General features: G+C 48.0%; 1 protein-coding gene across 1 annotated transcript in view; it reads right to left on the bottom strand.

The window, feature by feature from the left end:
* Positions 1 to 4,130: 4,130 nt before the first annotated feature.
* Positions 4,131 to 17,229, bottom strand: part of LOC144719908 (fermitin family homolog 2-like) — a 29,002-nt gene continuing 15,903 nt past the window's right edge. The window contains exons 4-15 of the mRNA XM_078596231.1: positions 17,048 to 17,173; positions 16,157 to 16,370; positions 15,312 to 15,414; positions 13,947 to 14,054; positions 12,977 to 13,108; positions 12,274 to 12,323; positions 11,276 to 11,400; positions 10,513 to 10,619; positions 9,285 to 9,509; positions 8,000 to 8,124; positions 6,587 to 6,728; positions 4,131 to 5,692 (exon numbers count right to left, since the gene is read on the bottom strand). Coding sequence (XP_078452357.1) covers positions 5,519 to 5,692; positions 6,587 to 6,728; positions 8,000 to 8,124; positions 9,285 to 9,509; positions 10,513 to 10,619; positions 11,276 to 11,400; positions 12,274 to 12,323; positions 12,977 to 13,108; positions 13,947 to 14,054; positions 15,312 to 15,414; positions 16,157 to 16,370; positions 17,048 to 17,173 — 1,631 coding nt within the window. The 3' untranslated portion in view covers positions 4,131 to 5,518. The remainder of the gene's footprint in view (positions 5,693 to 6,586; positions 6,729 to 7,999; positions 8,125 to 9,284; positions 9,510 to 10,512; positions 10,620 to 11,275; positions 11,401 to 12,273; positions 12,324 to 12,976; positions 13,109 to 13,946; positions 14,055 to 15,311; positions 15,415 to 16,156; positions 16,371 to 17,047; positions 17,174 to 17,229) is intronic.

Raw genomic sequence — 17,229 nt, 5'->3', positions numbered from 1 at the left:
GGTGAATGAGTTCTGCGTGTGGGTTGACTAATGGGGTCAGAGTGATGTAATGGCGTGGTGACTCAATTTCCTGTAATGGGCTGGACTGGGTTCAGGGTGTTCATCGTGAACAGCCGATTCAAGGTTCATGCATCAAATGCACTCAGCGATACGATGAGCGTGCTGTATTGGGTCTCACGGCGATGTTTGTTGTAGAGTGCTGTACAACGAGGAGGATCTGGACCAGTATGTGTTAGGGTTGGCGTTTTCAGTTTATGTTAAAGATTGTTTTTGTGTTAAAGCGAAGTGAGAGACCAGCATGAATCTCGTTCGCAAGAGTGACCTGGGGCGTCAGTCTGCCAGTCGGGTGGAAATCATTGGTTTGGAATTTGCGGGTATTTTTTTTTACATTTTTAAAAGTTTTTTTATTTCGTAATTTGCCAGGCGCAATAGAGTGTGTGTCATCAGGGTGGCCCTGGTTGCTGTGACGGGATGCCGGATTCCTGCAGTATAAATCATGGTTCTGATGAATGCAGAGCCCTTTTTCGATCCACTGCTGGATGTTGAAGGCATCCCCCACGCCGTTTGATGTTCCACGGAAAGGTTGATTGTTTTTTAATGGGGAGTCTTAAGACGATGCCCCCTCGTGGTCACAAGGATGATTGGCGTAACGCAACAATGAACATTTCGCGTCTTTCCTCCGCTTATTCCACGAACCGACCATTCGTTTGAAGTGTATTTTATCTGTTACACGGATGATCCCGTGCAGCCAGTTGCCCGGCTATTTTTCACGGGTCATCCGCGGTGCGTGAGCAAACAGCAGCAACAGACGACTTCGCTTGAACACGTCGGCTTTCGCGACCAATATCATCCATAATACAGGGTTTTGTTGTATTTTAACGACTTCACGATTGCAGAGAACGAACACAGTCAGGGGGGGTCCTTTTGAGCGCCTCCTTCACATCCACAACTTTTTTTTTGTCACCAACCAGGTCGCTCATTCTCTGTACATCCCAAAAAGTGTAGCGTCAGATTCGAACGTAGGGAGATCATCCTGCTAACCACCCTACCTACCTACACTCGACGCATGGGGGTCGGGGTAGCCAAAGTTAACGAGAAAAAGAAGAGCCATATCTTTTTCGATTTCGGTACAAGACTCAATATTTTTCCAAGTGCCACAATTGCCCACGTGAATACCTGTAACGCACAGCACGTCACGAAGCAGTCAGCGAAGAGCCGCATGCCGCTCCGAGCCCTGCGCTACATTGAACACCGCGAAGGGCGAAAGGCAGCGTGGCAATTGCTCCGATTGTTGAATTAATCCTTATCGTCGTGGCCAACATTCCTTGATTTTAATCTTAGCAGTGTCAAACCGCGGAGAGTCGAAACACGCCTTAGATAAAAGCCGCGTTGGCCAAGGTTTTTTCCGATACGGACACACACGAGCCAAGGTTGAGCGCCGCGGTGGCGAAATCTTAACTTCTCCTAGCCCAGTATAACTCGGAGGTTGTGGGTTCGTACCCGACCCCTGCCACCTGCATCATTTGCAGTTTGCGTGGTTGTGTGGATTTTTTTTTTATCCGCGCCCTCCGATTTTCCCCTCCACATGTAGACATTTGCGATGAGAGTATTTGGCTGCTATACATTTCCACGTGATAAGCCACTTCGTTTGTGGCCAAGTCACTTCTGAAAAAGAGCCATATACTGTGGCTCTGTGGGCCTTTACCTGGTAACATAAAATACACGTTGTTTAGTTTGGCGAGGGACCGGGCTTGGCATTTTTATTTGGGCGTGAGAAACACAACATGGAAAGGCAAACAAACATCAACGTTGCCCGATGTATTAATGTTTATTGCCTAAACCGAACAAAAAGGGCCTCTGCCAGGGTACAATGGAGTCTGGAATGGTTTCTTCAGTCTGCAGAGGCCTCCTGTGATAATCGCTTCGGGTTTGCTGGGCTGTTCATTCCAACAGAGGGCCCAATGTAAAATAAGTCGTAGAAGGAGCGTACCTTGTGTTGATTCTACAAGGTGTTCTTTTTGTGAGTGGCCATGAATCGTAATGAAAGCAAACATCGATAAACGTTTTATGTAAGCGTGAGCTGTCGTGGTTATTTCACTTTGTGTGTTTACCCTTCAAGCCGGGGTTTGAAACGATTTGTCGGATCACAACTCAATTAACACGGCAACCCCAGAAGGGAAGACCTTGTGGACCCTTCTGATAAGGGTCAGTTCCTTGGACCTCGGATTGGCGGAGGGGGTGAAACGCGGAGATACTCTGGGAATGCGTTCATTCCCGGATGCTGCCTTAATGGTTCCTTTGTTTATGCTGCGTGAAGTTCACTGCCACCTTGATTTATTACCAAAGTTAACTGCCTCTCGCTTACCGTTTTAAAGCCGGATGAGCAACGGGATTTTTGAAACACACACACACCTCCAACTCGTGTTTAACCTTGCATCGAGTATTGCTCAGCAGTAGACTTTAGCTGTAGACTGCAATGCTAGAACTGTGCTTAGCACGGATGGCTGATGCAATCTTGTTCGTGTTCAATGACCGCTAATTAAACTACATTGTAGAATGTAATTGATGTGAAGGCATCCAATGCACCATTCAATAGGCCCATTTTAACTCAAATCTGGGCATTGTCAGTGAAATATGCATGAGATGGCATCAAGAGGCTGCAAGCATCCGGCAGGCGCATTTTGGGATGTCTGCGGCCAATTTATCAAGACGAGAGCGAAAAAGTACTCTGTGGAAGCATCTGCTAAGATGTGCGATGCCTACAAGCAATAGCGGAGCCAGGATTTTCACTAAGGGGGGGCAACCCCTCCAGCAATGAAAAATGATAGAGGAGTTGTTAGTAAGTTAGAACTTGTCCCTTGCTTTTTATTCGACGCGTGTGCGGCGATGGCGCAGCCATCGATCGAGGGACGAATTCGAACCGCGTTGTGTGATCGGCATCGCGCTCGCTGAAGGTGCTGACGACTTCAGGGAAGTCGTGTACTGTATACGCAACTGCGCACAATTCTGAGTCACTTATAACTGCTTTGCCGTTACTTATTGCCAAATATGGACTCAGACTATTGTCCTATCATCTCATTGAGTCCCTGGCACATAATAACAAAAAGGTCAAAGCCGGTGTCTTCGTCAGACCACAGATAAATAAGATCCTGGAGTGCAATGAATTCCCCAAGAAGCTCACTAGTAAGGAGAAAGCGGCTTGGAACAGCTTTGCCGCAGTGGTTCGTGGCTTCCTGGGCAATCACAAGGTTGAAAACTATGTGGAGCTGGTTGAGACTGGTGAAGAACTACGGCACAATGGGCTGTAGGATGTCCCTCAAAGTCCATATCCTTGATGCTCATGTTGATAAATTCAAGGAGAACATGGGAGCGTACTCGGAGGAGCAACCCGAGCACTTCCACCAGGATAGACTGCACTTTGGACGCCGCTACCAAGGACAGTATAACGAGAACATGATTGGAGACAACATTTTGGGCTGATTCGTGAAAGTGATTTACAGTATAATTGTAAATCTAGAAAAACTTTCCTAAATCTTTTGTAGTCATTTTTGTATTACTTTACTATAAATACATGTTAATTTTGATTCATATGTTGGTTTTTTAGACTTTATGTAACCGAAAAGACACAAATTCTCCCGTTTTCTCATTGAAAATAGGTGCATTTCAAAATATCACTGTCCTGGTCACAAAAGCAAAGTTTGTGGGGAATAATAGCCATTTTCTATACTTTTTAGGCATAAGCAATTACGAAATAACACTTACTACCCAGGAACAAATTTTTTGTTACATAGTGTAATAGGTTGAAATAGGGCGGCAGATTATAGGGTTTTTTTGCAGGCCCTACAGCTCTCCTACATAATTGTAGTTGCTGGTAATAGTGCCGTGGATAAGAGTTCTTATGTGCTTAATGATTTTAACGTAACTGCACGCGCTTTTAGTATGCGCTTTAAATTAAATGACGTCAATTAGCTTGTACAGTTTTATCAAGTGAAAATGATGAAAATTTATATCCTGTATTTCGACATCATTGACAATTCAAATGATTAAAATACTGGTCTGTTAAGTATAATGCTAAAAGTATGAATGCTGTTAATGTGATGCATAAATAATGTAATTTCAACTTAAAGGTGTAATCTTCAGATATTTTATTGTAAACACTTTCATACCAATAAAAAAAGGAATAGTAAAAAAGAAACATTTCGACAAATGCTGATGTCCTAAAAAGTAACAGTTGGATTCACGTGAGCACCTGCAATTTATTTTATGGCAACATCTCGATCAGATTTGATCTACTGCATACGCCTTGCTACAGATTCACAAATACTGTTTGTGATACACCATTTGCTAAAAGGTATCTTGCAATTAAACATGGAATGCTGGTGGCAATGTTGATCCAAGCACATGCCGAAGTTGGGCCAACGTTGCATATTTACTGGGCTACTGCTGAAGACGATCGCAATAAAAATGCAACATTGCAAAGACAGGCGTGACGCATTCAACATCGCCGCTTTCTTGCAGATTCTTCAATTTAGAATTGTCTTCCCTGATTTGTCACGAACACCACTTTTTGGTCAAGATCAAAGCTGCCATTTATGCTTTCAGAATCAAGCGTGGCGTTCAAAATACTTCTCCGGATGCGGTAAAAATATATGCTCTTACATATATGCGTGATACAGTCGGTTGATCGTGTGTGCCGAAGCGAAACACGCAATCACAAGACGTTGCACTCCAGCAGCCTTCACCCCCATGTGTGGGCAAAGTTTACACAGCGATTGAGATCCAGTGGGCTGACCGGCGTGACCACGTTCGGAGTCAAATGTCTGTAGAAGAATGCGCTGGGAAAATAACTCGCTTGAGCACAAGGGTAAACAGGCGAATATCAACTGGCCAGTTTTTGGCTGGCCATGGAAGAAAGACAGCCACTGCATCGTGCGCTTTCAGATGCACTTTTGCGGCCGTCTTAAACGCTCCTCCTTCCGATATTAGGAAGCCACTTGAATTATGCACTTTTAAATTTAGATTGAAAACTAATTTCCTATTATCACGGTTGGCTACGTACGGTGCGAAAGAAGTTCAACATACATACATACAACTGGGCAGCCAGTGGGTGTACAGAAACTATACACTGGATGGTGGCAACAAGAGGCAAGGATTGGAACAGTGACGTGAGATCAGACACTCACACTGGCTTAAAGTTAAACTGCCACCGGAATATCTAACGCAGTGGCACCAAATTGCAGAGGTAACACAACATTGCCTTTTAGGACGTGACGAGGATGCACATTGCAGACATTTGACAAGTAACCTTTGCTGGAAATAAGATGGAGTTGGCCTGGGCTTTGTTTGCGAGCTTTCTCTTGCATTGAGCAACAAAGTCTCGGGTGCTCTTGCTGCCAGAGTCGGGTAAATGGATAAGGGTGTGAAACGAAGCAGCCCCCACGTGCCGCTCCCCGGCTGCGCCGGTCTCTGTGTGGCTTTGGAGGGGATTGCAACGGAGGTGTCGCCCCTGCGCGGGAGTTCACTCCCAGCCGCCGGTCAACTTGTGGAAGAGCTCTTCGTCCAGATTGTCGTCCTGCTCCTTGGAGCGCGTCGACATGAAGATGTAGCCCCCGATGTACTCGTGCACCACCTTGCAGTCGGCGCTGATGCAGTTGAAGCCGATCTTCACCTCCTCGTCAAACTCGATGATCACCTGGCGCGCGAAGACGCGGCGCGCGGGGAAACGCACGAGCACAGCGGACAGCCAGTTACAAAAAAAGTCATCTTAAGACGATGTAGAAGTGGCGTTTTGTTATCTGTGGGCATGTAACATCGCGAGTATATAATAACTTTTGAAGAATGGTTTAATGGCCACGTTGCATGTCCTGCATCGTATGAGAATAGATTATACTTTAAGCAAATGTTGTGCAATTCATATGCAGCGGTTACCTCTGGCATCCCATAAAGCTTGCCATTATTCCAGCTGATTACGCATCACGTGTGGGAGTACGTGAGGCTTTGGGTGGATTACCCGTGCAATCGTGGCACATCACTCAACCATGTATAAAATATTACTCTAAAACATTGCCCCCTGAGTGATAGAACGTCAGGAGACTGCTGTAGGTCACATTAAATGTTGGGGTCAGATACACGCAAGTAAAATGTGTGTTGTGCACCCACCTCCACCCGACACGTCCAATTGTTAAAGTTGTCACGTAAGCAAACGCGCTCATTTATTATTGCTTCGGCTCACCGGTATTTGTATCTTCAACTGCCTGATGATGCTGTTTGTAACCATCAGTGAAACGTCGAAACCAATTGTTAAATGTTGTGAGATCACTCTCCAAAACACCTGTGGTGCTAAAAGCAGTAATAAATCGGCACGTTTGTTCATCACGTGACACCTTTATTAATTGGCTGTGTGGGGTGGAGGAGGCTGTACGATACACATTATACATTCTTATGCGATCTGATTCAGAATATGTATGTATACTGGAAGAATTTGATGAGCTATAAAGCTATTTTTCACAGATGTCCACTAGACCCACAATAATAACATTGGCCGCGAAAGCCTACGTGTTGAGGCGGCTGCTGTATTTGCGCGCACCTGCTTGACCTCCCAGTTGACGTTCCACTGCTTCATGTTGTTGAAGCGCCAGGTTTTGATGGCTTCGCCCGTGTTCACGTCCTGCCGAATGATGCGGTTGTACGCGATGCCCAGGGCGTCATCCTTCTTGCTGCCACGGAACCTGCCACACGTCGAGCACGCTCCGATCGTAAAGGACCACGTACAGGATGTCTGCGGATGGCTACGTGTTATAACAAAGCTGGGTTTGTCATTGTTATTATTATCTTAACATGCATACAGTTGCGTTCCTGAAGAGCACCGCGTTATGGAGAAATCACGTTATAATAATACAAATATAGGGTAAAGCACAGTCCGCGATAACGCGTGAGATGCGTACGCAGGCTGAACAAAGACTGAGATGCGTGGGTAGCATCTGGAAACATCCAGCAGCATCCCACCTTGTGTGTGATGCTATGCCGAGGCAGCCGTACAACCGCTTATTCCTACTCTCGCGACGTAGTTCTGTTCACCAAATCGCATTATAGCCAATTGGCATCCGCGTTAAGAAAAAATGTGTTCCCCAATACATTCATCGCATCATATCTAATTCGGGTTCTGATAACACGCGTTGTAGGAGAACAGACTACTCTCACAGCTTGTCTAATGCGTAGTTTATCGTGCGTTGCATGCGGTGTGTGTCTGCACCGGGGCTCATGGGCCAGAAGTGCTGGGCTGAAGAGGATGGGGAGGGGGGGGGAAATTGGACAGAGAGCTCCATTTATTCCTTGCACCAAGGTCCATACCAGCCATGCCTATGCCACAGAGCAAGTCTCATTGGCAACACTGTTCAAAAACATTTTAAAGAATATACAGAAAATAATCTGCGAGTGCTTATACGGGGCATATAACGATTAATTTAACTCTGGAAATATATATTACTCTAAATACACACATCTAATTTGTACATGTGAGGATCGTCACAATTTTTGTTAACGACGTTACCTTTAAGCTAACAAAACAAATACAACGAAAATTAGGCAAAAGGAACCTGAATTCTCATAGTTGATCGATTCATTTAATGCAGCAGAGATGGGGAATTCGCACCTGAACCAGTTTATTTACAGTGAAATCTTCATAATGCAACAAAAAAATAACCCCAAATTCCGCTTCCTGGCCAAGCAGTGGGCATGCTGGGGATGGTCATGAGCCTCGGCATGGTCGAGGTGACCTCGGTGGGCTCGGGGGCTGGGAGCGGAGGTGATAATCTGCCTGTATCATCTAGGTCGACTCGGCCTCAAATGATGTGTAAATGTCGCAACTGGGGAGGCGAGACAAAGGCGGACGGGCGTGGTGCTGGCCACCCGCCCCCCTCGTATGCCGTGCCAGTCTTTATAGGTGCTCACAAACAGCACTCGCCCCAACAATCTGTTACAAAATATTGCATCCACTAACCTTACGACGAAGTGAGCGATGCCAAAATCGGGCAGCGATTGCCATGCCTGGATGAACTTCATCTTGGCCTCCACTAAGGCCAGGTTGGCCACGTTCTGATGAGCCTCCATGATGCGGGCGGCAAGCTTGGTGGGGGGGGGGGGGGGCAAGGAACAGAGGCACAGCGTGAGCACCACCACAGCACAGCCAGCTCACGTGCCACCGTCACTCTCTCCGCTCCCGTCACCCCGCACTGCACGGGCTCACAGTGGAACCCTCTGCAGCAGTGCGACTTGCAACCTCCTCCTCTCAACACCAAGGGGCAGGACCGTCACTGCCAGCCATTGTATCTCCGTGGCTGCCCCTGCCGTCTGGAACGCGGCCATCGTCGTCATCATCATCGTCGTCGTCCTGCTGCTGCTGCTGCACATTCGCAGCAGCAGCAGCAGCAGCGTTCAATCTGCACCGACTTTAAAGAGATACTCAAAGGCCCCGCTTCTTTCGCCTGGCCCTCGAGTGACACTGAGCTTGGCTCAGAGTCGCGGTCATTCAATATACAGAGGACCGTTGAGCTTTGGCAATAGTTGGCACCAGCTCATCGCGTGGCTGCCTTCCCGCTCGTCTGCGGTTCCTCCTCGCGCCACTCGTGAGTCGTTCTCTCTCTGCGAGAGCGAGCAAGTGAATACCGTGCCGCGGCGGCGTGTTACAACTTGATGTTGTATTACGTCTGTGAAACATTGCGCACGTTAACTAATAAGGGTTTTCCCCTTTTTCTGGCAACAAAACTGACACCTTTTGCAAGGAATCATGCTTACATTAACCACAATACTTGCAGTCAAATGCAAACAAAAAACAATACTCTGATCATTTATGCATTGTCCTTGAAACTGATTGGTCCACACCAGAGACAGCTTTCTTTGGAGCCTAGTCTCATATGGTGTTCGACCAGATGATGCCAAAAGGTCGAACACCATATGAGACTAGGCTCCAAAGAAAGCTGTCTCTGGTGTGGACCAATCAGTTTCAAAGACAATGCATAAATGATCGGAGTATTGTTTTTTGTTTGCATTTGACTGCAAGTATTGTGGTTAATGTAAGCATGATTCCTTGCAAAAGGTGTCAGTTTTGTTGCCAGAAAAAAGGGGAAAAACCCTATTAGTGTATTTTGGTACTGGCAAAGGAGGTCCCATGATGACTGCGCGCGTTATGAATTGCAACATCGATATTATTATCATCATCGTCATCATAAGCCAGCGGTGGGGAACATACGGCCCTCGCCATCCGTCTCCCGCTCCGGCCCCCCCACCTGCTTCGTCTTGATCTTCTTGGCGTAGCGCGGCGACACGAAGCACTCGGGCGTCATGTCGGCGGCGCTGATGCTCTGGCTGGAGATCTGGACGTCGGGGCTGATCTGCTTCATGCGGAGGAAGGACAGGATGCTGTCCACCTCGCCGTGGTACGAGCTGTCCGCCATCGTCTTGCCCTTGGAGGCGAGGCGGCACGCTGCCATCCAGCGGCCGTACTGCTCCTCCTGCACGCGCCGGGCGGGGACGTTTCAGAACGTTTCGTTGCGAGCGACACGTTAGACAATGGCCGCGGTGTGACGATCTGCCCCCTACCCTGCCCCCCCCCCCCCCCCCCTTATGATTAAATTACTTATCACGATTCAGGCTGGATTCGATTTAAGAATCTAATATTTGTTTTTACTTTACACAGATGAAGAGAGCAGTGGCTTTAGGGGTCACATTAATCCGTTACGCATTTTGACGGATGTGTTGCGGGGTGAATTATTATATTGGTTCATGCATCGTTATGCCCCTAAAAAGCTACACTTGTTATTCAATCTATTATAATCTATGTCCGTGAGTTATATGCACCGGTTGAACATTTTCGTCTACGGGCATATTAGCATGTTGCTTTTCACAACCATATTTGGCTTATCAAAGGCAAACCATCCTGCTCTCGTTGTCTTAGTGTCATCGTTTTGATTTTGGTCAGACTTCAGCAGTTGCCCTTGGTACATGTTCCTGCCGTGTTTTTCAGCTGTGTCTCACCATCAATAATGTATTCTCTTCAGCAGTTGTGGACATTTTAATGACAGCATATCGGTTGTATAAGACAATACTTTTACACTGGTGAAGAATCCGCTGTCAATGAACCACGGATCCTCTTCACGTACAGTTTACTTAGTGATGATAATAATAATAATAATAATTGAGAAGCCCTTTGTAGATCCACTGCTGGATGAATGCCTCCCCCAAGCTGTACACTATCACGTGCATTCTCGTTGGAAGGTCATGGGGTTATAATAATAACTCGGGGGGGGGGGGGGGCTGCGGGGGAGGGGAATGTTTGTGTTCTGCATTTCAACCTCACTTTATTTCCCCTTTTGTTTAAATAGCAGACTTCAGGGGGCGTATACATCGAGTCCAACCCACGATGTACCAGCGTCAATGATTGACAGGCTCAGTAACGCAAACGGCCGAAGTGAGTGAGTTGCGTGTGTTGAGTGCTTAGCGGTGGTCAAACGTTACATTGTCACAGCGCAGCCAGATTTCATTCATGCCTTCGGGAACCGGGATCATCAGTTTAATGTTGAACCTCTGTCCAGAGATGTTGACATCGGGTGCCACCTCACAGCCTTGGGGAGGGAAAAAAATAAGGAAACAATCATTGTTTTGGAGTTGATGATGGCTGAGTGGCAATGTGCAGAAACAGTGGCACTCATGATGAGGCTCCTTATCATTCTCGGATGCTTGAGATTAAGTGACATTGCCTCGAGCTCAAAGTCAAACTTTAGCACCAAAGTGAGAAACACAATGGACAGCTATATTTAAAAACAGTGCAAGCCATGAATATCATGTTCTGATGTTATGTAATTGGTGGAGGAGCGGGGTGGATTTAGAGATTAAAGGAAGAATACAATTAAATAATTTGGAGCCTTTTATCAATTCACTGCTGGATGATGGTCTCCCCATTCAGTGTCAGTCGTCGTGGTTTTTGACCACACTTCACCACGCTGGTCAGTGCAGCTTTATCAAGGAGGGAGGCAGGGATCAGGTCAGATATCACTTGCCACCGACAGCCGTGGCTCGGAATCGTACGCGGGTTGCCGGATTCATAGCGCAGTGCACCAATCGCTGCATCCCCGCTCCACTCAGGGAAAAATAAAAACAATTTTACACAAACAACAGTCGTGCCAGGAATGGCCATCGAAGCCAAATGGCACTGGTTCTCTCAGAGCGGAACGTGTTGTGAATGGGAGCTGCATGAAGCTCGGCTGCCGACTCCTCGTACCCTTGAGGTTCATGGTCTGCAGAGGAACCCCCGCGCTGTCCTCCTTGTTCTTGTAGCAGGTGATGCAGGTGTCCTTGAAGACGCACCAGTAGAGCTTGTAGCCCTTCAGCGTCAACCTCTTGGGCCTTGAAACACAACATATGGTTGGGGTTTTTTTACTGGGCCCTTCACTCATTTACTTGGGGCCAAATCGCCCTGAGTGAGCTCATTTTCGTCAGATTTTATAAACGCAGCAGGCTTGAGCCTGGTTAGTACTTGGATGGGTGACTGTCTGGGAATACCAGATGCTATAGGCTTGGGTTGCAAGCCTGCCACTGGCAGTAGACTCTGAGTGGCGCTTTCAGAGTTATGCCCACCCTCGTATGTGCGGTGGATTGCCTCCCACATGCCACTGATTTGTGGAGATGACCAAGCGTTGCAAATCCAGGGCCCTTATGACAAGGTGACTGAAGGCTCGGTGAGGCGCTTGTGGACAAATACAGAACACGCTTATACAGTTGACACTGAAAAGCAATGAGCCCCCCCCCCCAGGTGTTGAGTTTTGCATACCTGCAGAACGGCAATGAGTGTTGTTTCTTTGGAGGTAAATTGGAAATTGAGCTGTATACAAAACTATTAGTTTCCCATCATATCATGGGTCTGCGTGTATTTAAGCCCATTGTCACGATGTGGAAATTTCACACTGATGATGACTAATTTCCTTCCTCGTGTTGAAATGTCTCACAAAGAAAATGTTTATTTAAATCACTTCTTGTCTTGAGAAGCAAAGTGGCAACGTTTCTTGGCGTAGTTTTATAAATATAAAAAAGCAGAAGCATGTAATGCATTGTACTAAGACCAGTCAGAACAATGCATTTAGTCATTCATATGTATATTGAACTTCTTTCGCACCATACGTAAGCCAACGATGCAAATCGTAGGTGCTGAATAACTTAGAAGTGTGCTGGATACTGCAGAACCCGGGCATGAAAATGTTGACGTGGGCCCCATGTACTTACTTAAACACCTTGATGTAATCATCGAGCTGTGGGATGGAGGTTAAGTCTCCCTGCAAACACACGCAACAAAAATGCTCAACTTCAGGGAGCACACGACCTGCACTCAATTGTAATCATAAAATAATAATTTGCATTATAATGGAGAATATAAGCAACAAAAGAATCAGGCAATCTACCCGATTCCCATATCTGTCTCTCCACATAACAAATGTTGGCATTTCTTTACAGATCCCATCAGCCGCATGGCCTTCTGGGCATGCGTGATTTAAGCAGTATTGGTTCAGTACAAGAACATCCTGGACCCATATTCCACAGAGAGGGTTCTTGCCCATAAATATCTGGAAGTTCACCAGCATTTGTGCAAGCGAGCCATGACTCTGATGATGAAACACTGAATGTCAAAACGGGTTCAGAATTTACTTGTGTAGAACCAAGGAGACAATCAATCAAGAGAGATGGTGTTGGTGGATAACTCTTATCTGTGACACTTGTCAAACTAACAACATTGTTTTAACTTTAACTAGGCCTGACTGCTGATGAGACTTTGACAGTTGAAACCAGCCCAAGGTTTTCCCACTTAAACCCCTGCCGGAAAACAATTGTCTGAAAAACCCATAAGTCTGATCGACGAAAATTATAACATGTTACTTTTATAACAGACAGACGCACCTTTATTATCTAATTACAGAATAGAGCTGGTTACCAGGGGAATGCTTGGGTTGTTGACCTCCAAAGCCACTTCCAGGTCACTGAGGGCTGAATCCACCGCATCCACATCCGGTTCACTCTCCACCTTACGAATCTCCGGTGACGCAGACAGCTTGCTGATATGGTACTGTTACCCAGAGAAGAGAAACGCCCCCGCTCCCCACAGTTAGCCTTGTGGGCTGCCAGCGAGCATTGTTAGTGAGCACCTGTTGAGGCTTGCACGGCACACGAGATGGTGGTGTGGCCAGGATCAAGCATGCCCGGCTGCCCTTGTCTAAAAACGAAACTATTTTTACTTTACCAGGCAAGGCCCACTGAGCTATATAGCTATTTTTCAGAAGCGACCCGGCTGCAAATGACAGCTCAACGAAGTTGGCTTATCACGTGGAAATGTATAGCAGCCAAATACTCTACACGCACATTTCTAAATGTGGAGGGAAAAACTGGAGGACCCGGATAAAAATCCACGTGATCACGGGAAGATCATGCAAACTCCAAATATACAGGCATCAGGGTTGGAATCGAACCCACAACCTCCTGAAACTAAACTGCAAATGTTGATCTTACGTTACCAGGTGATTAATTTAGTTAGCATCAACTGACTGGGTCGAGATGGCTTTTGCCACTGGGGGTCCATGGTCCGGCATTGAATATAGTTCACTGGACTTGTGCTGCAATGTCTTTTTTTTTTTTTACCAGAAATGACTTCTCTGTAGACTATCGTACATGAATCCTACCTGAATAACTCTTTACATTTCAATTCGCTGGACCGAACAAACTAACCCGGCCTCTTTCGAAGCTGTGCGCGTTCTGCAAACCGTCCCAGTTTCTTGTACCTCGGAGGCGTCAATCCGAGCTGAATCGGCCAAAAACGCGGGCGGCCAACGAGCTCGCCAATGTAACAGAAATATGGTGTTAGCATGCAGAGTGTGGCACGCACGGAAGGGCGAGGCGGCCGATCGTACCTGCAGGGCGGCGAACATCATCATCTCCTCCTCCGTGCAGTCCACCTTCTCCAGGAGGATACCCCAGCGCGCCTGCTCATACAGCTGGTTGATCCGGATGGCGTCGTACTGTGGATCGCAGCAGGGGGCGTGAGGGCATGCGATCGGGAGGGACAATGCGGGGCAGGCAGTCGAGAGGGGCAGTCGGGAGGGCAGACGAGAGGAGCAGGAGGAAGGGGATGTTGGGAGGTGCCGGTAGGGCAGTCGGGAGGGCAGGCAGGCACATTCAGACTCACAGCGGACTCGTATGTTGTACTTCCACCGCCTCAAACGGACAAGGCCACATGATGATGGCAATTCCCGTAAACAAAGTGCCTACACTTCTGCCTAGATTGTGTTGAACATGCCCCATGTGATGCAGAGAATGCTGCCCAGATTGAATCGGCGCTCCCTAACCACGTTGGGTAGGCGTGCACACGTCCACACGCACGAGCTCAATCTTGCATGAAAGCCACATGGGAAATTGTGTCGGAGGTAATGACTTTACGTATATTTAAACGGAGAAGATTGGAAGCATGGGAAAGCCTGCTGTGTTGGGTAGCCAGGAGTGGAGGGCGGGTAACCCCATTTTAATTGATGCGAAGTAAACTGCAGGAGATGGATAAACTCTTTTATGAAACTGCATGCCTAAAACAACGGTTAAAAATTTGCTCTGTTATAAAATTGAAATCGCTATGCTTCATTGATTGTATTTTATTATTTAATTCTATTTTTGCGCAATTACTTCCATTTTATTTACAACGTTGGGAAATAGTTCTCACTTCTTGCACACAGATTAAAATTGTAACATTTTTACGCTTTTTTTTTATTTTCCCACAATTTCATGCCAATTGTCCTTTCAGTGTCACGTCATGAGACAAAAAATCCATTCAGAACTTTCGCAAAGCAGTGCACCCCCCCTCCCCATGTTACAGAATAGCCCGCAGAAGCGGACAACACAGAACTACTTGGGAGATGCCTTCAATGGGAGTATTTTCACCGACAAGGGAGCAGCACTTTTCCACCTGTCCTGCTACACAGTAACGTTTGTTGAATCACGGTCGAATAAATATTTTCAATTCTCAGGGCTGGAACGCATCTAAATTATTCGCAGACCTATAACTATCGTTTTTGTACATTCATTGTTGACCGTGCCGAGACCATGAACTCACTACACACGAAAGCCCGGTTTAATCACTGACGATTGCCTGGATTCGAACCCAGGGTTTCAGCGGTGCCAGCTCAGTGCACCGACCCCTTGAGCCGCCCGTCTCGACAACCCTCCTTAAAAAAAGAGACAAATACATTTCTGAAGTAATTTATAAAGAAATCCCGGACCCAACGCACCTTCGGATTTATGTCGAAGAAGCAGAAGTATTTGTATCTGAGCAGTAACGAGTCCTTCTCCTTCACGCCCTGCTCCATGAGGGAGCGCGAGGAGTCCAGCCATCTGCAACCAGGCAACGGGTCTCATCACTCGCGCCAACCCGTGTGGCCAGTTATGTACGCGGTGGCGACGAGGCAGGAAAATGCTCCCATGCACCGCTGTTCATTGGCAACTCGTGAGCGAGCACCTAAAAGGACAACGCGAGGCCGCCTGGCATTGGGCAATTTCCCACGTGCGACCGAGGCGGGCGCGATCCCCACCGTCGCACGTTCCTGAGCCTCACGCGAACGATGTCGCGCCCGCGAGCAGAGGTCACACGTTCTCTTGGGTTTCCCCCTCCCTCCAAGTGAACGCACTTAAGAGAGACCGTGTCTAAAGAGGGGTGCACACCAAAACCCTACCCGGTTAGCGTAATAAAAACACGTTAGACAAGTGTTAAAAACGCTGAACAGAATGAGTGTGTGTGCATGTATGCTGAACTTCTTTCGCACGCTACGTAGCCAACCGTGCCAATTTGGAAGTGCGGAGGAAGGACAACAAACTAAACACTAAAATCTGAGTAGCAATACGATCGCCATTTGCCTCTTGTGCATTCTGCTCTGGCTCTCAACCCACTGTGTGTACGACCAAAGGCTGCGACGTGCGTCACTTAACCGTGCTCATTTTTGCAAAAACATTTGTTTGACTAGACAAGGAAGAATTATGGGGTTGGTTGGCTGAGCCCCCTCCAGCTACCCTCCCCCCCTCCCCCCGCAGACGCTACGGGGGGGGGACGGTTTGGGTCCCTCTCACGACGCCGGCTCACCCGCCGTTGATGCGAGCCTTGTCGGTGAGCGACTCTTGGCGGTAGCGTCGCGCTAGAACGTCGGCCGGCGCCGCCTCGCTCGTGGCCAGCACGGAGAGGCCCCCGTCCGTCAGCCCGTCGCTGCCGAACCACTGCACGGTGCTGGCCAGCGGCGTGCCGTCCTTCGTGTCGTACATGGGTGTCATCGTCTTGCTGTACAGGCCCTGCGTGCCCGCTGGGGGGTGGGCGTAGGGGAGATGTTGGCACACGGCTGTGGGCTGATGGTGCAGGTAGGGAGGAGGAAACGGGCACTACTCGGTGTATGAAGGGAAAGGCAACATTTGCTGAAGCGTGGTTGTGTATTTCACAGTCCACAAGTGACTGGTGTGAATTAGGAGCGAGTTATTTCCGTGAAATTTATTTACGCCTCGATACCCATAAAAGCCTCACCGAGGCTCAAGACTCTTCTTCGAGAACGGTTCTATCAAGGGGCGCTCTGCGTGATGTCAACATTATAAGTCTCCCTCCAAACGAGCATCGAGGCAGTGGGCACCTCGTCGTCAGTCCAGAGTCATCAGTGAAAGTTGCACGGATGTCGGCGAGCACTCCATCCTACGGGCAAACCCGCTGTGGCGCAACGCGGCGCTCATTTGATCGTCTCCTCGGGGAGGACGACGAGCCGAATGAAACCAACCCACGAACAGATTTGGGCTGACCATTCTTGCCACAAGGCCAAGTCGGTTGCGTACGTAATCAATCGGATGGTTCGCTGTAAACCTCTGCCCGATGTCCATGTGCGACTGCGCGTCTGCGGAGGCAGAGGAGGAGAGGGCAGTGACCGGGCAGTCAAGGATACCACGCAGAGGCCACACCGCACGCGACGCACGGCACGCGACGCACGGCACGACCCACCTTTGCCGCTGGCCTGGATGAGTGGCTCCAGGAAGTCGTCCGTCGTCTCTTTGTCTTTCTTCTTTTTTTTCTTGGTTGGGTCGTCCGGTTTGCGGAGCAGAGACAGCTCCTCTGGGTGCCGGATGTCTGCAGGGGAAGGGGGCACAGAGGGCAAGGCAAACGTGCGCTATTTAGATGATTTG

This window comes from Lampetra planeri, chromosome 7, assembly GCF_965212315.1.
Source record: "Lampetra planeri chromosome 7, kcLamPlan1.2.h2, whole genome shotgun sequence".
Classification (NCBI taxonomy): Eukaryota; Metazoa; Chordata; class Hyperoartia; order Petromyzontiformes; family Petromyzontidae; genus Lampetra; species Lampetra planeri.
Note: the sequence above shows the minus strand (reverse complement) of the source record. Positions and strands in the feature narration are given on the sequence as shown.